General features: G+C 34.8%; 1 protein-coding gene across 46 annotated transcripts in view; it reads right to left on the minus strand.

Moving 5' to 3' along the window:
- Positions 1–24,588, minus strand: part of ARB2A (ARB2 cotranscriptional regulator A) — a 480,313-nt gene that overhangs the window by 103,809 nt on the left and 351,916 nt on the right. For 4 of the 46 annotated variants that reach the window (XM_073993859.1, XM_015451694.4, XM_073993852.1 and 1 more), the window contains one exon: positions 24,194–24,348. The exons of 40 other annotated variants lie outside the window; for them this stretch is intronic. In XM_073993859.1, the coding sequence (XP_073849960.1) occupies positions 24,209–24,348 (140 nt within the window). In that variant the 3' untranslated portion in view covers positions 24,194–24,208. Of the gene's footprint in view, positions 1–24,176; positions 24,349–24,588 lie in introns of those variants that run through there. 2 more of the 46 variants (XM_073993864.1, XM_073993867.1) reach the window with 2 other exon arrangements.

Consider the following 24,588-nt stretch of genomic DNA (forward strand, 5'->3'; position numbering starts at 1 on the left):
GGTGAGCCCTGAATGGTTTACAGCGGTGCGGAGATAGTGATCCTCAGCCCTCAGTGGCAACAGGACTAGGGCAGCTAAAGCCCTGTGCCTGTGGCCTCCAGCCTTTTGCAGTTCCCTGCAACTATGCCAGGATGCTAGAAAAATATATTTTTTGTAATATGTGCCACAAAATAAAAAGCACTTTGTCTAAAAGATATCTGTAACATCTGTAACATGCAGTTTCACATAATTTTCTTTTAACAAGCTGATTACAAAACATAAATACAATTCGTTAAAACATTTCTGCAAGGGGCTAAAGATGTCCAGTTATTTGATATCTGGCTTCATTTATCCCATAGTATTATATGTGGCTACTATATGCATCTGAACTCCTTTTAGGTGGCATTTATGTTAATTAGTTTAAGTTATTTATTAACAGGGTCAGCTTTATTTGCCACATGACCAAGTCTGGCCAAATGGGCTGGTGCACCAGTGCTGCCAGGTGCAAGCTCGTGCTTCCCAACACTTCAAAAACTCTGAAAGGCTCCCCTCTACAAATCCATTTCTTTACATGCAAGTTTTAAGCTCACAGTAAGCACAGATGAACTACACTGCATAATCACATATTCACATTACTTATTAGAAAGTGACCTTAGATTAAAAAAATTATAGACGATTTTTAGTTTGAACCTTCTCCTTCCCCTCATTTTAAGTTAATTCTACACAGGGTGACTGTTTCTAATGTGTGTCACTGGACAGCATTAAGATTCTACCCTTCAGAATTTTTACGAGGCATGAAATTTCAGGTAAAATTGCTGGTACTGAGACCCACCAATAAGGGCTGTGGCTTATGGCTCCATATAGTCTCCTGGTCACCTGCAACTCTTACTCAGGAGAATATTCCTATTGGAGTTTTCCCAATAAATATGACTTTGAAGATCTAGTCTTGGTAAGTACATTATTCAATCTTTATGGTTCTTTACCCCATTAGTCATATCACCACACCAGAGTTACACCAACTATAGACAGTAAAATCATCTTACATATTAATTTCCCATATGGCACATCAGATTCCTGCATCAAGAATTCCTGTTTTAAATAAAAAATTTAGGTTCTTGCCTGTATAACCACAATATTCCATTTAATTATGAAGAAATTCATTCCTCCCTTAATTAACTTTTATTATCTATAAAAGTGAAACAAGAGGATTTTACTCTACTTATATGTACATTACAATAAATTTTGTGAAAGAAATCTATAAATATACTTGTATTTCTAAAATGTATATATAATCAAAAGAGGATTTCAGAGAAAAGTACAAATGTGAGGACAGCAAACGGGAAAAAGTAGTGAGTAGCACTTACGGATAGAACTTAAGCAAAAACTATAGCTAAATATTTTTAAAGCACCTTTAAGTCTCTTTATTAATTTTTAAAATTTATTACAAATACACAACTGCATTCTGATGCAGTCCCCTTAAGTCATCTTGTTAAATTTTTTGTCATAACATGTGTTACTGTAGTTCTACACTTTTACCTTTGCACTTTGTAGCATGTAGCAGAGCACCATAATTAACCACTGGTAGGTAGTGTTTACGTTAGTTCTCAAAAGGTTAAGAAGCTGATTATAGCTAAAATCAGCTTTGCCTGAGGCTTCAGGGGCTCTGTGTAATCAAATTAGACAAGCAGGGCACAGTGTCACCTAACACAAACCAGTGGCACTTTCTTCTTTGCAGTGATCCTTCCCCCCCGACTTTTTTTTTTATTAGGGAAACAACTCATGCTTTATGCTTTTACCAGATAATTTTGAAAGACTTGTTCCTAATAAATTTGGCATGCAATTTCCTAAGATGTCCACTTCTTTAAAAGAAAAGAGAACATGTAGAAAAAATTTTGAAAAAAAAAATGCTTGTTAGAAAAGAAATTTACATTTAGAGACACAGATTTTTTTAAAGAAAGCATTTCACAAAAGGCAGGTGACAACATTATCACGTGTACCTAATATTATGGACACTTTCTAGCTCTAGACAGACTGTCATTTTTGTTTTGCAGAAAACCACACAATGGCTTATCTGCTTCAGAGAACTTTATAAACATGATAGGTAACACATTAGCATTTCTAAGAAACCATGGGAACCGTCTCTGCTGAGTGATAGCTCATCCTTTCTCCATCTCTACTCTTTGAAGCTGGGCAAGGTAAACTATATAATAGATGTATTTAAGAAGGAGGTTTAATACGTTGAAGAGAAGAGCAAACTAGTCCTACTTCAGAAACCCTCTACAAGGTTCTATATTTAAATGCAGAAAGATGTATTAGCCAAGTATAAATCTTGTTACCTTTGAGTCTAAGGAAAACAAAATCATGAACACCAAAGAGAATGAGAAAGAATAGCAATGGCAAATTTAAATAAAAATCTAGAATATTCTTCTCAGCAAAATTTATAAACTACTGTTAAGAGATAACATTTATTACATCTTTATCTTCCTATATTTGACTTTGAACTTTTGATTCAATTCTACATATTTATTACTTTGCTTGAAATACAGAAGCAAAATGAATGTAAACATCCTACAAATGAGTGATCAAGAGAAAATGAGTTTTACTAATGATTTATTCTGAGCAATAAAATCAAAACTTGTTATTTTAATTGATTAAGTCATAAAGAGTTCCTGGAAAAGTCAAATCTTGCTATTTGCACAGTCAGACAATTTCTGCTAATCCAGCAGTACTTAACAAATTCACATGTGGTTAGTTTGTCTTGCCATAGCTGTATATCACATTTCTGTACTATAAGCTGTGCAAAAAAAAAAAAAAAAAAAAAAAAAATCAATATGCCAAGTTTAACAAAAGGACAGGAAACATGATATTCTCCTATATTTTCAATAAAGCTCAAATGACTCTGCCGTTCATACTCAGTACAATTTATGGCTGAGAAATGTATTTTTCAATTGAAAAAAATCTACAATGGAATGAATTATATAAATTCAGAGTTGAAGTTCTGCCTTATTTCATAATAACAATTTATTTAGAAGATTCTGACATTCTGATTCAATGTGCACAGTATAATCAGCCATTCAGAGGCATATTTTTTTTCTTGATGAAGGCTGAAGTACTGTATATTCTTTAGATCAAAGAAATGTATACTCTTTATGATAATACTTTGTTATACATATTTAATTTAGATTTTGGAGACTTTTTTTCTAATTTCTCTTTTCACATGGGAAATATATGATGAGATGGTATCTACTGAGCAAATGCTTTAAATTATAACACAAAGAAAAAAATCCCAGTGGATCCCGAGCTACTGCATTGGTTAATTGATTCTAGATTTTACATCGTCGTTTACTGCTGCAGAAGTACATTATGTGTGGAAGTAGATTAGGATGAAAATGCTGAGAATGAGGTAGGAGTGGTCATGACCAATAGGTCAGCACAGAGCGGTGTCACTTCTGCCTTCTCAACTCAGCGATGTGGAACTAAGTGTGGCAAAACAACCAGAAAGTTGGAGTTCAGCCAAACTATTCAGAACTGTTGCCACAGTTGCTTCTTCCTCTTTTTTTTTTTTTTTTTTTTTAAGTAAAGGAAGAATTGGCTTTGGAATCTTTAAAAGGGCCTTATACATAGAAAATGAGAAGGGCCATATACATAGAAAAGAGAAAAGTGCAACAATACACATACACAGAGGAATTTATTTACACTTGTGAAAAATTCTTTGGTAATTTCTCTTCATTCCAATAACCAGAGGTAAATGGATTAATGACAGCTGAAAAAAGTATGTCACTGATGAGTATGGAAGGTATACACTGTGATATAAAACATACTCAGAGAAGTGTATTTGTTCCTAACTTTCTATTAATGTGTCGTATTTATAAGACGAATTTCACTCATAGATTAAGGCACCATTTAAAAAAGAATAGGCATAAATTCCTGATATTAATGTTGCTATAAATGATCATTTCTGTATAATTCATATTCTTTTTTTTTTTTTTTTTTTTTTTTTTGAGACTGAGTCTCAGGCTGTCACACAGGCTGTGGCACAGGCTGGAGTGCAATGGCATGATCTCGGCTAACTTCAACCTCCACCTGTGGGGTTCAAGCAATTCTCCTGCCTCAGCCTCCTGAGTAGCTGGGATTACAGGTGCACGTCACCATGCTCGGCTAAGTTTTGTATTTTTAGTAGAGATGGGGTTTCACCATGTTGGTCAGGCTAGTCTCGAACTCCTGACCTTGTGATCCACCCACCTCGGCCTCCCAGGTGCTGGGATTACAGGCGTGAACCCGGGAGGCAGAGCTTGCAGTGAGCCGAGATTGCGTCACTGCATTCCAGCCTGGGCAACAGTAAGACTCCGTCTCAAAAACAACAACAAAAAAGAGTATGGCTCAGAATAGTGATAGGAAGTTTTTTATATACAAAACTCAGAATAACAGAACTTGGAGAAAAAAATATATCAAGGCATACAAATCATAATTTAATGTATGTTAAAGTTGACTCTGTAATGTCTGCAACTACATTAACAGTCATATATAATCCCCAGTTACTTGTAAGGCCCTAATATATAATTTATTCCCAGGGAATGAAAGACTTAACACTTCTGAAAAATACCTAATTGTCCCGACGATGACGATGACAACAACAACAACAACAACAACAACAACAACAACAACGTCTGTCCATTTTACTTCTAAGGAGTGGTTTCTTAATTACTGATTTTTGGCTAAATGGTGATTTAAATTATTTTTCTACCTTTATTTATTTATTGTTTCCTAGCTTTTTTCTCATCTCTCTAAAGGTTCTTTGGTAGTATCTCTTCCTATTTCACTGGAAACCATCTATCTATGAGATTTCCTTATCACTTTACTGCCAATAAATCAAACCTACTGATTCACTTCTGATGCAGACGCCTGATTTCCATTCTTTAGGCAACACTGACAGTTCTCTCCTGGATGTCTTCTGTAGACATCCTATCATTTCTTTAAACTCAATGGGTGGGGCTCATCTTAACTTTTTCTAGCACTCCTTCATTTTTGCAGCATCACTGGGTATCCTCACTTCTTGCCTGCCCACACAGGAGATTTCTCCATAACTTTTATATTCCTTAAAATGTCAAAACCTTCATAAAATTATCCTGAGTTTTCTACCATGGCTGTGGTCTGTAGGCCAAAATAAACCAGCTGTTACAAGCTGAAACATTTATCTGTTTGAGCTCCTAGGCTATAGAGTGCTTATTTAATTCTGCCTGCATTAAGGCATTAGAAAAGAATCTTAGAGCTGCAAAGTATAGAAACCATCTACCTAACCATGTAATATTTAAAAGATTACAGATCCAGAGAAGTTCAACTGGCCCAAAGCCACATATAGGTTAGTGATTCTCATCTTTTTGCACTTACCATGTGTTTTTTTAGTCCTCTGCAATTATTATGCTCCTCAAAACAGAACTGGGGAGAACAATCAATTAAATTGCCACAGATAACATTTCTACCACTCCCAGTCAGCATATTCCTTCTATTTTTACTATTATATCTTCCATGCACTTTTTCGCCACATCTCAAGGTGATGATTATCTGATTCTCCCTTTCTTATCTGCCTGTTAAAACATGTGTGCGAGGCTCTCTTGCTTACAAGCTGCTGTGATCACATTATTTCCTTGTAGAAATTGCTTAAGTCAAACTGAACATTTCCAAATATCCATCTACTATCTATCTCCAAAACCTAAAATTTTAGCATCTCGATTTTCCTACCTGTTTGGTTTGCTTCCTTTAAGTAACACAGATAGAAAATCCTTTGGTTTCTATTTCAGCACTCCGAAAATTCGTTGAGCTTCTTTTCTCATTTTCCTTATGCTTACTTTCCTGAGCACTTCAGAGTAGGTTCCTCCTCTTCCAATCTTTAGCACCAAAAGAGATGTGCATCAATTTTGCTGTTTTCCCTTATCTAGTCAGGCCATCATGCCGTTTCCTTTTCAAATCCTGTCAGAATACCCGTTTATGAATTCTTTGCAAAACCCATCTAATTACTGGACTGCAGTCAACAGCTATCGCTTAATCTTCAATTCTGTTTCCTTATATCCTTTAATTTTAGAAACATAGAACCCTAGAATTGAAGTAGATATTAAAGATGCTTTATTCTAATCTATCCAATGTAAAAATTCCCTTTATCAAATTCTTGAAAAGTGGTTATTATGACTTCATTTGACTGCTTGAAAAGATGGAAAGCTCACCAGTTTACAATGCAGTCCATTCCATTTCTTAAAACAATTCAATAATTATATTGAGCCTCTTTAGTTTCCATAATCCACAATCAAAGCCTTTGTCATAATGTCTATTTAGAACCTCATCTATAGTTCAGGGTTAAGATCAGCTAAATCATTAAGTCTTCTGTGAGTTCTTTCGGTACCATATCTTTAAGATCTGGATGCTATTTATTCACTCTCAAGAGATGCTTTCCCCCAGTGGTATTGAACATTTACCACCAACTGTGCCAAATAATTCAATAATATAACAATTTCAACTGGACTATTAAGAGAAAAAATGAAAATCTTCAACTGATACTAGTTCTACAGTTTTCCAAGAAACTGGTCTGCATAAGATGTTAGTAGCTTGTGATAAGGTAGTGAGTTGGTTAAAAGTCTAAGACAAGCTCGCACGCTAATATATTAACTTTCACAGAGCAAGGAAACTATATACCCATGAGACTTTATTTCTCTTGCTTAAAAAGTAATCACATTTCAGGCATTTATGATGAGTAATCTGTGTTTTGGTTTTCCTCATTTTTACTTTGTTAAAAGTCAAATTAAGTGCCAGACTCATTGTTTTCTTTTTCATTGCGTGATGCCTAACTAAAGTGGTAGGTGTATACTCACCTTCACATGTATATTCTGCTTCTGAAATAAAATGGTTGAAAAACATTATATTTAATGTCAACATACCCCAAAGCCTTGTTGTGAAAGGTACAATTTTGAAAAAAGTGAATAAATGAATAATATAGCTAAATAGTATAATCTTAAGATTAAGGAAACAGGCTAATTCTCTCAACTGGTTTAAGTTTCATTGAAAGGGTAGTTTTTAATTTGATAGGTTTGTAAAGGGGGAAGGCAGGAAGCAGAGGGGTGGAACCTAGCGAGGCAGCTCTGTAAGATGAATTGCTGTCCGGGTGAAGTGGCTGGTTACAGTAATAGCTGGAAACCGTAAGTGTTACAGGCTTTGAAGTCAGTTCAGCTTTGATGTCTTACTCTCAATAGTTAATCATAAGATAGTATGGAAGGGGCAAAAAATAAGGCTTTCCAATACTGTGCTTGGTGTCTTTGCTCAGGAAATCCTAGCATGAAAAAAGATTGGTGTCTGTGTGAACTTTAAGTGTAGCATTAGTCTCTTCCTTTTTAAAAAAGTTTTAAAGTATTGATGCACGAATTAACATATTTGTTAGTTTGAGGCAAGTACATGGACATGTAGGAACATGCTTAATTTTGTTATTAGATCATGTGAATCAATCAATAAGGACACACATTATTAATTATTTGGGTTTGTTATCATGCTAGGTACTGCTCAGATCAAGTTATATAGCTGTGGTTCCCAACGTTGAGGAACTTAACTAGCTGAGGACTAATAATCTTGCCACAGGAAGTTAAAAATTCACAGGAAGGAGCCTTAGACATCATCTAATCCAAGACCAAAGTCCAAAGAAGATGGCCTGTTCTGGAAACAAGAGATCAAACTGCCAAGTATACACATGAATTAAATAAACCGCAATAAATAGGTAATATGAAGAAATGAAGGGATAAAAGCATCTTGTGAGTTCTTGGATAGAAGAAAAATTATGGGAATTTCATGTTTCAATAGAGCATTGTTTCCCTATTAATTTGTGCAACACTTTTATGTATTTTGCTATATGCACAAATTACCAGCACTACTAAAATACCTAGCATTTCCTTCACCTCAACTCACTTTCTCTATTTGCCTAGTCCCAAACAATAACATCCACTAAATGGGTTTTGTGTTATTCTGATACATATTAGAATAAACAAATAACTATTAAAATAAAAAACAGTTTACCTATGAGCCACCAGTGGTGTGTGTATAAAACATGAAGGCGGAGGATTCATGGGAAGAATACATCGTTATTATTTCTTTGGGTACTTAAATAAGAACTATGGATTTAAAGTCTGTGCTCTTTGGGTACTTAAATAAGAACTACGGATTTAAAGTCTGTGCTCTTAAAGTATTTAAATGTGTCCTTAATGAGTGTTCAGTGACCTAGATAATCTGAATTTAAAATATTCTTTTCTTTGGGGTTGTGTGGTTTGATCCTTCTCATCTTAAAACTTCGTTTAGTTATTGGGACCTACGCCGACTTACTTTATGCACAGTAAATAATGTGTACTTTAAAAAAATCTATAATGTGTATCATAATAATGACAGCCTGAGATTAAGACTGCAAAACAAAAAGTTGAAAGGGAAAAAGTTTCCTTTTGACTTTTTCTCAATAGTGCTATCTTGCTGCTTTAAAAGAAAAAAAAAAAAACTTTCTAGCTTTTCTAGGTAGAAACTAACTACAGGAACAACCTTACATATATTACTTTAATGGGAAAAGAAAAAGAGTGATTAAAGTTCTGGGGCATTCCTCTTGTTTATGTGTTGGTATCACATAAGAGGAGGAAGCCAAAGCCAGACACTAGAAGAAAGGGGTTAACTACACCTCATGGAAGCGAGGCTATTCCTCTGTTACATTCTTGTCCTTTAACTGCATTAGAACTGACTGTAAACATAAACAAAAGCCACTGGTGGGCAATTAAATTTGAAGAAGTAGCCCATAAAAACTGGAACATTCAGCATGTATTAGAATCAGTTACACAACATCTGATTTAATAGTTAGATTTTAAGCGTTCCTCTTATAATACATGTTAAATGTTCTCAACAAATCATATTCTATAATGCAGTAAAATGACAATTTCAATGTAGTCTGAGGTTGGCAAGACAAGAATATTAAAGCAAATTAAACCATAATCTTTCATTCACATTTAGAGGTTAAAAATCTGTAGTCATTTGTGACAAGAACTTTAAAATGAATTTGCCATTCTCAAAGCCATCTCAGTAGACAGGAAGGAGGAACTTGGCACGGGACCAACAAATTCTGAGAGAGCAACACCTCAAGGTTAGAGGGCACTGATGACTTCAACAAATCTCACCAGCTAAGGCAACAGATTAAGCTGGGGGATAGGATGCCCTACAACCTTAACCTGTTAATACCTTTAAATTCTTAAGAGTGACCTCTAGTCTGCTCTTTCATATTAGTTGTTAGTTACACTAATTACAGCTTAACTGGTATTGTTGGCACCAGTTTTTCTCCCAAAAGACATGTAGAGAAAGGTTATCTCTAATAGCTTCAAATGACTTCAGCCAAATTCTGCTGTGCATATTAGGAACACCTACCTCTAGTTTTGAATGGGTCTTTTATAGACATCAAAGCAAAGACACTAAAAGCAACTTGTGTTTGTGGATTCTATAAAGCATTTCATAAAGGAAGCTGTAAAAATAGGAACAGTTACTTCTCCTGTAACTAGAACTTTAGAATGGTTTAAAACAGGTAATTTGTTTTATTTTTTTAATGTTTATTTTCAACAAACAGTGGCTGGTGATGTCACATACTAGGAGCTAGTTATACCTTATCAATGCTAGTGAAGTAAAAATACTTGGCCCATGAAATCCCCTCAAAATTTATGGTTTTAAGAAAGGGATAATGACATTTCTCTCACGACCTTTTAGAGCCGTTTTAACTTCAACATTTACATTGACGTTAACCTAAGATTCCACGGAGCTGTGCCTAGGATTCCAAAGCCCATTTTCAAAGATTCAAATACCATCTGTGACGCTGCTATAAATTATTCTATAACATTAATCTTTAAACAAGGCACTAAATCAGAGTAGAAACATACCAGAGAGATTTAGAGCAAGAGTCATAACTGAATTATTGAGATTAATGTAAACAGCTTCACGCATAAGAATTGCAGGTTCTTAATATCAGATTGTTTTTGCTTTGAATGAAACATAAGATTTCTTCTAAATCTTAAAAATAAATTACTAATATCTAAATGACACTGACACTGTTTTTTTTTTTTTTTTTCATACGAAAAGAAGAGTAAAAATGACCAGTGAATGGAGCTGTTAACCTAAGGGTGCTCTGAGTTAAGAAATACATTAACAAAAATCTGATGTTACAAAATAGACACAGTAGGGAGTAATTAACATCACCAAAAGAAACTTCACTTTACAAAAGGGAATCTTTAAACCAAACCTAGTGTTCTCAAAATATGTGGACCAATAGATATTTGACTTAAATGAACTCTTTAGGGGAAACAAAGACCTATAACAGTCAATTAAAGTATCATGTGTCATCACATCCAAGACACCATTGATTATAAGATTCATCATTACTTTTTGTATCATTTAGAAAGAAAAACATTGCCAATTAAGCTATGGCATGATGCTTTCTTATCACTTATTGCAAGATGTATTCCAACCTTAGCTAGTTAAAATTATGTCTTGTAATTAATGAAATAAAATATTTTATAATAAATTGACTTGTTTATCAACATATCAAATGATGAAATTGTTTTAGTGAGAGCAAGTCGGTTTTGAAATATAGTCACTAGGTGATACAGTAATCCTCCCTTATCCCCCAGTGGATGCCTGAAATCATGGATAGTACCAAACCCTAGATATACAGTGTTTTGTTTTATGCACACATACCTATGATAAAGTTTAATTTATAAATCAGGCAGAGTAAGAGATGAACAGTAAGTAATAGTAAGATAGAACAATTATCACAATATGCTATCATCACTACTCTTGCCCTTTGGGGTCATTATTAAGTAAAATAAGGATTATGTGAACACAAGCACTATGATACTGCCACAGCTGATACAGTAACTGAGACAGCTATTAAGTGACTAATGGGAGGGTGGCATATATGGAGTGAATATTCTGGACAAAGGAATGATTAATATTCCATGAGAGACAGAGAAGGATAGCATGAGAGTTCATCATACTACTTAGAATAATGCGCAACTTAAAACTTAAGAATTGTTTATTTCTGGAATTTTCCATTTAACATTTTTTGGCTATGACTGACTGTAAGTAACTGAAACTGTGGAAAGCAAAATTGCAAATAAGGGGGGAACTACTGTATTAAATAAGTTTGCTCTATGTAAAGCATTGAAAGGACATTAACCGTATATTTTCTACCTTCTCTGAGGATATAAGAGGAAGAACAGTAGCTGGTATAGTGATTTTAGTTTGCTTGACTAATTTATTGATGACCTAATACCCCTATTTCTTTCCACTAGGAATTTAAGGCAGACTACAAGAAAATCATACACAACAAAGTTATTTCAGAAATTAAAAACAGAAAATCAGAACTGGGGAAAAGAACAAAAACAAGAGCATTGTAAGAATTTAATTAGATATAAACATAATTTATGCATAACAATCTAGGTTCTGGGTCATTATTTTTCACTGCAATTTCAAAATAAAACTTGTTTATCAGTGAGATTTTAGGGATTACTTTGCCTGAAGCTTAGGAACAAATGAGATGACAAATACAAGGACCTTGCTAATCCCAAAGAATTTCTATAAAACTGATTATTACAATCTACTGTTATTTGTTAAAAAGATAGATACCAAATGAAAGTATGATCAAGACAGAAATTAAGTACTGGTAAGAATAATCCCAAAATATTAGCAGCTCTCCCTTAAAAAGATTAAACTGATTATACCAGAAGATAAAATAGGATTAATATGAAGAACTAACAGACTAAGTCTCTGTATGCTTACATGTTCTCCTGGTCTGTGGTACCAATGCCAGCAAGCTATCTTCGGATATAGGTAGGTGGATAAGTGGGCTCATGTCAGGGATTACAGGTTCTGAATGAAATGAATAGTACTGAAAGAAGGCCCTCCACATAGCAGGCCTCAGGCTTTATGTGGTAATTGGTTGATACAGCAAAAATGATTTGGGGCACTGTGCTAACATTGAGGTCTATTTCAGAATCACAGATTCGAAAATCGGTCAAGTGATGGATCAGCTCTAGTGTTTATAATATTGGATCTTCCTGCGTGCAGTATCCTACACTTTCTCTTTTCTCTGTATCAGAAACCTGAGATCTAACTGTGGCCCGTATATTAAATTTTTCAAGAAACCGGAAAAATTGACACAAGGACAATGATGGTAGACATATTCAAAACTCTTCTCTGGGGAAGCATTTCTCTTCAACTCCATATAGTCTTCACTAGGCTGTTAATTATAATACCATGCCCTACCCCCAACCCCCTCATAGATACGGGTACTGGCTCAGGCTGGCCAATCACAGCCTGTCCTAATATGTGACCTCTTTGGCTTCAGTGATATTTAGATGCTAGGGCAGAGAGAAGGCTGTTTCTCTCGGATTATGCTGAATAGAAGTTGCTGCGACTGCCTGTAGATACCCTGCCTGTTTGTGTGAAAAAGCCCTTTCTGCGAGAAAGAAAGAATGAGGCCAACAGGCAAAGAAAAGTAGAAAGAGAGACTGAAGGAGTTTGGATGACAGAGTTTGAGTCCCAGGATCTGTTCATACCAGAAGTAGATCTACATCTGGGTTTTTCAGTTTACATGAATCAATACTTTTCTTTTTCTTTTTTGGTAAGAAGCTTGAATTGGGGTTATGTCACTTAAAATGAAGAGTCTATACTAGTACAGTAACTGAAAAGAGTAGATTGTATTCAGCTTCTTTTTCAGTGCTATAAAACATGAGCTTGATATTCATGTATTCATGTTTGAATTCATGTCTACATATTTGAATATGTAAAATTACTATACAGTAAATTATAATAGTGGCATTTTAAAATGCTAATATGTGTTTAAGGGCAAGAAGTTTCTAGATTATCCATGTAACTGCTATAGATGACTAAAAGTGGTAGGCAATCCAACGTTATTCATATTCAGTTTTCTAATACTTCATAATAATTATAGAAGGAGGGATAGTGGGAGAGAGGGAGTTTATTCTCCTGATTATGTTTTACTTGGCATAATTAAAAGTAGTTTGCATTTGCTGAGAAGATACTAGTTTGGTAGTGGGAAAAAGTGGCATAGAAAATATACTGGGAAGGCCGGGCGCAGTGGCTCAAGCCTGTAATCCCAGCACTTTGGGAGGCCGAGACGGGCGGATCACGAGGTCAGGAGATCGAGACCATCCTGGCTAACACGGTGAAACCCTGTCTCTACCAAAAAAAATACAAAAAACTAGCCGGGCGAGGTGGCGGGCGCCTGTAGTCCCAGCTACTCGGGAGGCTGAGGCAGGAGAATGGCGTGAACTCGGGAGGCGGAGCTTGCAGTGAGCTGAGATCCGGCCACTGCACTCCAGCCTGGGCGACAGAGCGAGACTCCGTCTCAAAAAAAAAAAAAAAAAAAAAAAAGAAAAAGAAAAAGAAAAAGAAAATATACTGGGAAACAAGGAGAAGCTAGTCTAAGATGATGGTTCATTGTGGATAATTTCCCAAATAAACAACGTATTCATAAACAACTGAAAACTAGCTATAGCTATCTCTCTCGGGTAAGAGAGCAGAAGCATTGGACAATAACGGGGTTAGTACATGCTTTCCAGAAGACAATGTGAAAATTCATTCTGGAAAAGCATTTACTAACCCTTTTAAACTATAATATTAAAACTATAACATGTAAAACATTTTAAGAGCTGGTTGGAAAACAACTCATCCGGCATTATGATTCGAGTGAGCTATATTCTACCTCAAGTTGAGTTACGAATAACTCAAAAAACCCTCAGTGTTCTTAGAATAATTACTTAACTTCCATTTTCTAAATATTCTTATTAAATTCCAACATATTTAACTTTTAGGAACCTTAAGCTATGAGGGTATATATCTTCTGGCTCTCCTCTGTAGATGGTAAGGGTCTGAAAAGGCAATTGCCCAGTGGAATGCACTAAACATGAGCCCACTGCCTTGAGCAGACCTCTCAAAATTATTCACCTAACATGTTTCATTATACATACTTTGGGGATTATCAGAAGTAAGAGACATTCTTAAGAAATAGATCTATCAGTGCTGGGTTCTAATGGATTTTTGGCCTATCTGCAAAAAAATTCACCTGCTGAAACAGTTTATGCTAAAAAGTGTCACTTGTATTTAAAAACAAAGTGTGGTGTCAGGACTCATGTGTTCATTCATAGCCACTGACACCAATGAGTCTGCATGACTTGGGGGAAAAATGAATCTTTTTAGAATTCTGCAGTTTTATAGGGACTCATTTTAGAAACTGGACTCTCATTTTAGAAAGTTTTATAAGGATCAATATATACATTAAGGCATTTCAGTATTCACAGATGGAAGCAACACCGGACTTAATAATAACTAAAGATATATATACAGTTTCCTCATTTCACAAAAAAAGTATAATTAAGAACTGCGTTGTTCTTTATGCCTAAATGGTTTTCAATAATTCTTACAAAGGTGGTTGGTTTTTTTGCTGCTGTTCTCAGAATGACTCTGACCAGGAGTATACCAATCATTTTAATTTCATATGAGAATAAAATGCAGAAGAATTAATTATTTATCTTGTCAACTGTTTGATTAAAAAATTTATTGATATCTATTTTATCTCCAGTATCATGCTAGGTATTCTCTCGTATAATGAGCTGTAAACAGAAACAGTTTAACTGTATTCCATGGCAGTCAACAGAGTTTCTAATCAGATACATGTTTTTGCAAACAAAGGCAAGTAGGCTTTTACTTAAGAGATTGTCTTGTGTCTGGTGGTTTCTTCAACTTCCAAACACTTTTTAGTGGTTTATTTATGAGATTATAATAAACTTAAAGAAACTGATTAACATTTTTTTTTTTTTTTTTTTAAATCAAAAGTCTAATGAAGACAATTGACTCTTGATAAGAACAGGCCAGTGGATCTGCTAAGCCATTAATAACTCTGGATTTGCTGATCCATGGTGCCAATGCAAATCATCAAGAAGGTTTACACCAGTACTAAATGACATTAGTTCCTGGAAGAAAGTCCTTTAGAACCTTAGAACTTAGTGTTATGACCTAGGCTATTTGACATAAGTCGATATAAAAACCAGTCACAGGAAGAATGATTTTTTTTTGTCTTGAATGACAAAAACGTCATTAACAAAAGTACTACAATTAAATAAATTATCTATTGTGCTGTTCAATGTCTTTTTGAAAGACTGATATATTAATATTTAATTATTTTTGAAATAATTAAAAAAATATTTCTTCTCATGCATTTTGGAAGCCTCAAGTAATTATATACTGAGAACTATATAACTTTTTGTCTATGAGTGTATTTTTACCACTACATTTAACTCTTAATTTCAGTAACAAATTACAGTCCAGATTTTCAGTCAAAATAAACTCCCTTCACTTTTCCTCCCCTTCCTGACTTTTGGTCATCTCTCTCTTGCTCTCTCTCTCTCTCCTCACCCCCCTCCACTCCTAGTTATCCTTTATGTTGTTCCCTGTTCTTAAGAATGTTTCCATATATTTCCACTGAGTTCTTTGCTCCTTTCTTTGTGTTGTTCCTCTGCCCATTCCTCACACTGTTCGCTTGGTGATGTAATCCTTGATTTTCTCAATTCTTTCCTCTCTCAGGCTTATGTGCTTCTTGTCTAATTCTGAATCTTTAGTGCCTAGCCCTTAACAGGTGCTAATTAGAAATTTGGTCACTGAGGATAAAGTATAGAGGTACAATGTTACTGCTTACACGAATATGAAGATGCGGGGCCTGGAGGAAAAGCAGGAGTTGGTTTGGGACCACAGCAAGGATGTCTTGGAAATGGCCAAATATTGCTATGGTAAGTATTACCATTTTGCTTGTCATGTCCTGGGGTATTACGTATGGTCTACATAATCCATATTTCACATAATATACTTAAAATATGTATACTGATATGTGTATGCACATTTTTAGGAGAACAACATAAATGAGATATCAAATAATTGCCTATAGTTTTAAAAGTTAATAATATTTGCAGGAAAATTAGCAATATAAAATATGTCTAGTTAGATAATGTAATAAAATGAATATGCATATCTGTAATTAGGATAGGTAGTTTTATGGTGAGTCTTAGAATGCATATGAGAGTAAACATGCTAAAGATTTATGAGATGTTCCACTGAATACATGGAATTGTTATTGTCCTCATTAAAACAATAATTAAAAAATCTATACTTACATCTTAGTAGAAAGTGGTATTTCATTTATATATGGTTTTATTTCAACTGTAGTATCACTGGATCAACTGTGAGAAAATATTTAAATCTCACAAATTCAAGCACCTTCTGTTTCTTAAATGTTCACATGGTGTATATATGTGCACAGAGAATGTTCACCAAATAAATTGTTTACTGACTAATGCAAGAAACTCAGTTTAAAAATAAAAATGATACAATTTTTTATGGAGCATGCCATTTCTGGAAACTCAAATAAAAAGGATAAAGATGCTTTCACTTCTCATTTAAAAGTGTTACATTTTTGTTAGTATTTTACTTGAAATTTCTTGGCCCAGAAGACAAAAATTTATGGCTGCAGATTAACTACTTTAATGATGTGACACAGAAGCAGCAAAACGTTCTTTTTTCCCTATGGTGTTGTGGTGATTGGCTTTTCAGGGGAGTAAAGAATAACACACTAAATTCCTGTATGGGGAGGTTTTTTTTTTTTTTTTTTTTCCCCATCTCTTCTCTTTGGTTTAAATGTCAAAGGTAATACATATTTAGCAAGCAGACTGGTGCCAAAAAATGTTTGAAATGAGGTGATCATTTACAATATCTGTATTATTTAATGGTTGATTATTACAGAAATATTTATAGTTAATAAATGTAAAAAACTTAGTGTCTTCTTGGATTTAGCAATATTATTAAAACTGTTTATGAAAACAGTCACTGTCTAAACTTGTTCTCTTCTGTTTTTAGTTCTGCTTTTCATAAACACAATGACAACAAATTAAAGGCAAGTCAACTGACTGTTCTGTACATTAGCTTGATAAACTTAGTGGCTGACAATTCTTAGTGAAAAGTGACACAGCTTTCTTAATAAGTTCACATATCCATTTTTCTGGGGAAATTTAAGAATCATATCTCTATCAAAATATCAAAATTTTCTTCCTAATATAAGTGAGACTGATGAGAGTTCAATTGTCCTGCTCCGAAAATACAGATAAATAAGAAGTTACTGTAATTCTTCAGCCCAGAAGGTTATTGATTGGGAGGGAAGAAATCTTATTTTTGGTAAAATTTTCCTGAGAAGATATCCCTAGAATGGTGGTATTATTTGAATGCAGATCTGGGACTCTTTGACTCTGTGGCTAATACTCTTTCCTTTCCATCATACCACCTTATTTAACTCCTTTGTAGGAAACAAAGTCTCTCTGCCTTTCTAAACCTATCCCTGATCACCTATTTTTTTCTCTACAGTAGGGGTAGTAGCTGTTATTGGGTGAATTGTGTCCGCCACCAAATTTATGTGTGGAAGTCCCAAGCTCTAGTATCTTAGAATGTGACTGTATTTGGAGACGGATCTTTACTGAGGTAATTAGGTTAAAATGAGGTCATTAGGATAGGTCCTAATCTAATATCACTTATAAAAAGAGGAAATAGAGACACACACATATACAGAAGGAAGACAATATAAAGATACAGGGAGAATACAGCCATCTACAAGCCAAGGAAAAAAGCCTGGGCCAGATGCTTCCCTGAAAACTCTCACAAGGAACCAACCCTGCCCACAACCTCATCTCAGACTTTTAGCCTCCAGAACTGCGTGAAAATAAATTTCTGTTGTTCAAGCCACCCAATCTGTGGTAGTTTGTTTGGCAGTCCTAGAAAACGAATAGCGTGGCATACTGAAACAAATTCTCTTTCAATTAAAAAGGTATATGTTAAGATTTTCCACTACTCAATCAATAATACTCAAAGCTTTAAAGCAGATTTAGGAATATTATCATCCATTCTAAAATAATGAATCAACCCAATGCATCTTATACACTGCCCTGGCCACACGACTTAGACCCAGAAGATGGTCTACATTATATATGCTGAAAGGAAAAGGAGGACTACTTGTTAAGCAATACAGTTATTCATTTGAAGAAGAAATGACATTCAGGCTATACAGTTTTAAAAAAGAATATTGATTTTTAGATGTAGTGAAATCTCAGGAAGGCCCCAACGTTTCCTTTTCCAACCACAGTCTTTGGCAATAGAAGAGGTGACAGCAGCAAGTGAAGCTAGTTTGTATTTTGTCATTTTGTTGGAAGCTGCAGGAAGAGAACCTAAGTCCAAGGTTCAAGACCAAAGTAGCTAATTCTGCCTAGTAGCTGTGCTCCTAGCTGGAAAGTGAGGTGACACAGTTGCAGCTTAACAGACTTAGGTGCTGAACTGTTTTCTAGAGGTAGCCCCTTCCATAAACTATGTAGCCTCTCCCAAAGCTTCCTGTCATGTTTCTCTTCACTGGTGTAGCCATGATAATGCTAATGACTTGTTTTAAGGATTTCACTGGGTATTGGGGTGGATTCAGTTCATGACAGTTCATCTTTCAACTGGCTGGGGATGTAATCACAGGAACTGACCTTGCCTTCCAACTCAGAAATCCATAGAGCTCATTTATATTCATTTGGTTTCTTCAAAAATGACAAGCAAAGAAGATTCTACTGTGTTAAAATCAGGATTTTGATATTTTCAAATGCTTTTTAAAATTGAAAAGTAAACATTCAGAAACATGAAAATGATTTGGGCTTACATTATATTCTAAATATGAGTTAACTACAGAGGTATATAAACACACTAATTGTAATTGTAAATTACCATGTTGTGCAGAAAAGCAGACATATGGCAGGTGTCTTCACTCACTGTGCTACGCTGGAGCTCTTTAACATTAATGGGCCTCTGATTTAAAAAAAAAACAAACCTTAATTTTTAGCAATGTTTTTCTAATGTATATGGCTCCATATTCCTCCATTTAGATAATTGCCTTTCTTTTACAGAAACTAAAAATGTGACTAAAAATGAATAGGTCAGATTTACCCTTTTAAATATTGCTTTGTAAGGAGAAAATACTATTTTAGAAACAAAGATGACTAGGAGAATGTGTATCTTTTGGAACTCTAGATCTCCTAAAGCCTTCCTTTAAAAAATATTTCTTGGATGTTTAAAATTGTATAACAAATACATACAGCAAAAATTCTAAAAAAAAATCACTAACAATACCAATACCTGTATATACATTTAGATTTTTTCTCTATGTAATATATATTTTAAAAATGGTATGAAGTTTAATAAGTTGTTTTGCTTCATTCAACAATTTACTCTGAACTTTCTATCAAAACTGTGGTTCTGTAATACAATTTTAACTGTCTATCATGTTTAATTTTATTTACTTAACCCTTTGTTAAACATTTAGGTTGTTTCAAATTTTTTGCTGTTAAGCTTTTTAAAAAATTTCTGCATGACCACTCTTTTTGCTAAATCCTTACACACACACACACACACAAACACACACACACACAATTATTTTCTTTTCTTTCCTTTATTTTTTTTGAGACGGAGTCTTGCTCTGTTGCTGGACTGGAGTCCAGGGGCATCTGATCTTGGCTCACTGCAACCTCTGCCTCCTGGATTCATGCCATTCTCCTGTTTCAGCCTCCTGAGTAGCTGGGACTACAGGCGTGCATCACCACACCCAGTTAATTTTTGTACTTTTAGTAGAGACGGGTTTTTACCATGTTGATCAGAATGGTCTCGATCTCTTGACCTTGTGATCTGCCCGCCTCGGCCTCCCAAAGTGCTGGGATTATAGGCATGAGCCACTGCGCCTGGCCACACACAATTATTTTCTTATAAAAATTATTAAAAGTTGAAATGATGGGCAAATGGAAATGCACATTTTAAAAGCTTTCCATATGAATTACCTAACAACCTTTCATGAAGGTTGTACCAATTCACTTTCCAATAAATAAATATTTGTTCTGTTATTTTGCCCATCACCACCACCACCATCACACTGGTAAATAATTGGCCACCTAAATCTTTACCTTCAAAATTTCCTTAACTATCTTTCTAAGTTTTATTCTTTCACTTTAGAATCACTTTCTCAAGTACATTTCCACTAGGTTTAATTGCAATGGCTTTGTAGTCTTCACTTTAAAAACACATTTGACATAAATAATACCATTTTGCATTCTGAAAAGAATTAATCTTGAATAGATTTTGCCAAGAAAACCAATATTGTTTAGTAGGCAAGACTATTTCTAGAAGAAAGGCATAAACAAAAGTGGCTATTCTGAAAAACAAATCGCCATGAAACAGATTTAGTAGAATAAACAAGGATATACAGTATATCTTTTTTAAAAAAATGAAATTATTGAAACAGATGCTAATTCCAGAAAAGCATCATGCTTTGAAATAAGGACAGATATCCAAACACCTCATGATTTCTTAGTGAATAAGAAAACTTCTAGGGAAAAGAAATTGTTCATTATGATAAGATTTTAATTAAAGTGCCAAGGATTGATAAAAGTATAAGAACAAGAAAGGCAATAATCAATACATTATTTAGTCTAAACTCAAAAGACTAATGTAAAATGCAACTTAGGGCCTTGATATGACACTGAGTTGGAGATATCTAGAACATATAGATTCAAAGAAAACCAGAAATTACCTATTAGATAGGTACTGTCAAAGGAAATCATTTGAAAAGGTGGCAAAAGGGAAGGTGCTTCTTAAATTCTGTAACTGTAGATCCAAAGAAGAGTCATGCTCCCCTTTGAATATGTGATGAAGGCTATCAACCATCTTTAAAGAAAATGCACATTTGTACAAAAACACTATTCTGCTTATACTCTAAAGGGGCTCAGCATCTTAGATTAAAAATACTTGCCATGTCTATGGGAAATACAAGATAACCAAAATGTTTGATAAAGAGACATTTTCAGAATGACAGTGAAGATCTATTGGAGTCAGGAGTTGAAATTTATTTTTTAAATTGAGGCAGGAGAAAATCTGGGCAAATATGAAGACTTTGGACTGTTGTTTGACATCTGCCTTTACTAACTATGCCACTGAAATTATTACTAAAGGTATCAATGGCATCTTAGTTATTGAAATGATATGGCTTAGTAGATTTCTTTTTCTTTTTTTTTTTCTGAGACAGAGTCTCACTTTGTTGCCCAGGCTGCGATTCTCCTGCCTCAGCCTCCTGAGTAGCTGGGATTAAGGTGCACACCACCATGCCTGGCTAATTTTTGTATTTTTAGTACAGACGGGGTTTCACCATGTCAGCCAGGCTGGTCTCGAACTCTTGACCTCAAGTGATCTGTCTACCTTGGCCTCCCAAAGTGCTGGAATTACAGGCATGAGCCACCGCACCTGGCCAATGTATCTTGGTTGATTTCTTACATTACTTGATATCTGTAACATTTAACATTGTTAACTACTTAACAATACATTCTTGGTTTTCTCCCAACTCTAAGGGTGGTAATTCTTCTGTTTAAGGGATCTTATGATTAAAGTTTCTACATATCATCTTAAATCTCTGAAAAATCTGAAATCACTTCAGTATAAAGGTTTTCTTAAGGTCTAGTCTTTTCCCTTTTCACAGCAAGCCAAGAGAACTAGTGATGGAAAATCTTTTAAATTATGTGAAGCTGATTAGTGACACATAGAAGCTTTGCCTAAGCAGAGGTGGGGCAGCTGTGTCAATGATGCAGCTATACGGGGGCTGAGATGGACTCTAGGAGCTGTTCCCTGAGACTTGAGAGCTCATCACAATTTCTCCACATCTGTAGATGCTGCAGAGGAACCGAAGGAGCAGCTGAGGTCAGCGCCTCTTCACAGCTCTTATGTTCACAACACAATCAGAGTTGTTTATTCTGGCATTCAACACTGTCTGACTCTGCTGAAACATCTCCTTTCCAAGGCTTTCCAGAAGGGCTGTCTAGGAAAAGGATGAAATGGAGTTGGTGCCGTGTGACTTTTAGTGGGATAATCCAATAGTAAGTGATTAGTCACCTATTGAATCTAAAGATAAGCAATTAGAATTTGGCTCTATTTTCACTAACTTACATGGATCCTCAGTGCTCTACCTTTAGATACTGACAAGAAGAAAAAGCACACATTTGTGAAGCTGGGTCCCTGTAGCTTGTGTGGAGGAAATGGTCTCATTGGGATGTTGTAAGCTGGGATCAGAGACCCAGGCACTAATTCAGATTCTTCTGCTTGATGATGTTGTGGATTCACTGTCACTGAGTTTGGTCCAAGAACCAGAAGAAGCTTAACATCTCCAAACATTCTCTTAAATGGAAGCATTAAGAGCAGACATTAAGTTGTTCTTGAGCATTGATGTAGCCCTAAGGATAAAAAAGCTATAGTGTGGAATTCATTTCCACACTTTTTATCCAGTGCGGTATTTTGGGCATTGTCATAAAGGACGCTGGACCATGGGAAGCTGTGCTGATATATATGGTTCATTTACACATGCTTTGTGGCCATCATATTTCCAATGTGATTCTATATTCTTGAGTAAATAAACTGACAACTCAAGCTAATCTTATACAAGTGTATATGTGTAACCTTGATACATCTCCATTGTCCACCTGAAACAATACAGCTTATAGGTATGTTCTGAAAATTAAAGTTGTTACAATTTGTTTATAATTACGTAATCTTTTTAAAGAGTTAGAATAATGTAAGTGCAGCATTAATATTTACTTGACTTTTTGTTTTTAAAGTACTTCACCAAAAGTTCATTCCTGAAAGCTGAGCTACATCTGGGCTGTTTCATGTTGTGGACTATGGAAGACCTGGTTTAAAACTTATTTTCATCACCCCGGGTAAGTCATTTATTCTTACAAAGATGTCATGAGAATGAGATCCCTCAAAACAGAAAAATAACCACTCTTACAGTAGGAGAAAAAAATGCTTAGGTATCTTAGGTGTGGGTGCAGTGGTGATGGTAGTACTGGGGAAGGAAGTAGTGGTACTGGTAGTTAGCATAATCTTATGAAATAGTCATACGATTTCATATATCCCTTAAGCATTTTTCATTTATCCCAGAGAAACGGTCAAAAACCCATACCCTTGCATATAAAACATTCAATAACCTAAGAAAAAAGGAACTTCCTCAACATGATAAAGACTACATATGAAAAAGCCAGAGCTAACGTCATACTCAATGGTGAAAAGACTGAAAGTTTTTCTCCTAAGAACAAAAACAAGAAAAGGATGTACCCTTCTGCTACTTTTATACAACACAGTACTACATATTCTTGCCACAGCAAGTGGGTAAGAAAAAGAAAGGGTATCTAAATCGGAAAGGAAGAAGCAAAACTATCTTTATTCACAGATGACACTATTTACATGTAGAAAACCCTAAAGAATGCACCAAAAAACTAGTTAGAACTAAATCTACAAAGTTGCAGGATACAAAATCAACACAGGAAACTCGGTTGTATTTCTATCCATTAGCGATGAACAATTTGAAAAGGAAATGAAGGAAACTATTCCATTTACAATAGTATCCAAAAGAATAAAATACCTACAAATAACTTTAAGGAAGTGAAAGGCTTATACACTGAAAACTAAAACATTGCTCAAAGAAATTAAAGAAGACATAAGTGGAAAGACAGCCTGTGTTCATGGATTGTAAGACTTAAAATTGTTAACATGACAACACTCCCTAAAGCAATATGAGGGTTCAATGCACTCTGTAACAAAATCTCAATGGTGTTTTGGGCAGAAATCGAAAAACTGATCCTAAAATTCCTATGAAATTTCAAGTGACCCACAATGGTATGTGTGTGCATACATACATATATATATATATATATATATATATATGGAAAAAAGGAACTTTTTTGACTGAAACAGTACAGTCAAAAGAGTGAAAGGACAACCCACAGAATGGGAGAAAATATTTGCAAACCATCTATCTGATAAGGGCTTAATATCCAGACTCTGAAGAAAAGAAACAATCCAATTTTAAAAATAGGCAAAGGACTCAAATAGACGTTTCTTCAAAGAAGATACAAAATAGATAATAAGCATATGAAAAGATGCTCAACATCATTAGTCATTAGGGAAATACAAATCAAAATCACAATGAGATACCACTTAACAGCTACCAAGATAGCTATAATTAAAAAAAAAAAAACCAAGTGTTGCCAGGGATATGGAAAAACTAGAACTCGTGTAGATTGCTGGTGGGAATGTAAAATGGTGCCTTCACTATGGAAAACAGTTTGGTAGTTTCCCAAAAAGTTAAGCACAGACTTACCGTATGACTCAGAAATTCCACTCCTATGTATACATTCAAGAGAACTAAAACAACAGGTAAACAAATAGATTATTATATGTAAATGTTCATAGCAGTATTATTCACAACAGCCCATTGGCTATTAATGAAAATAATCTAAGTACCCATCATCAAAGGAATGGATAGACAAAATGTGGTATATCCATACAATGGAATATTATTCAGTCATAAAAAAGGAATGAAGTTCTGATACACACTACAACATAGATGAACCTTGAAAACGTGCTAAGTGAAATAAGCCAGAT

Source organism: Macaca fascicularis, chromosome 6 (assembly GCF_037993035.2).
Source record: "Macaca fascicularis isolate 582-1 chromosome 6, T2T-MFA8v1.1".
Lineage (NCBI taxonomy): Eukaryota > Metazoa > Chordata > Mammalia > Primates > Cercopithecidae > Macaca > Macaca fascicularis.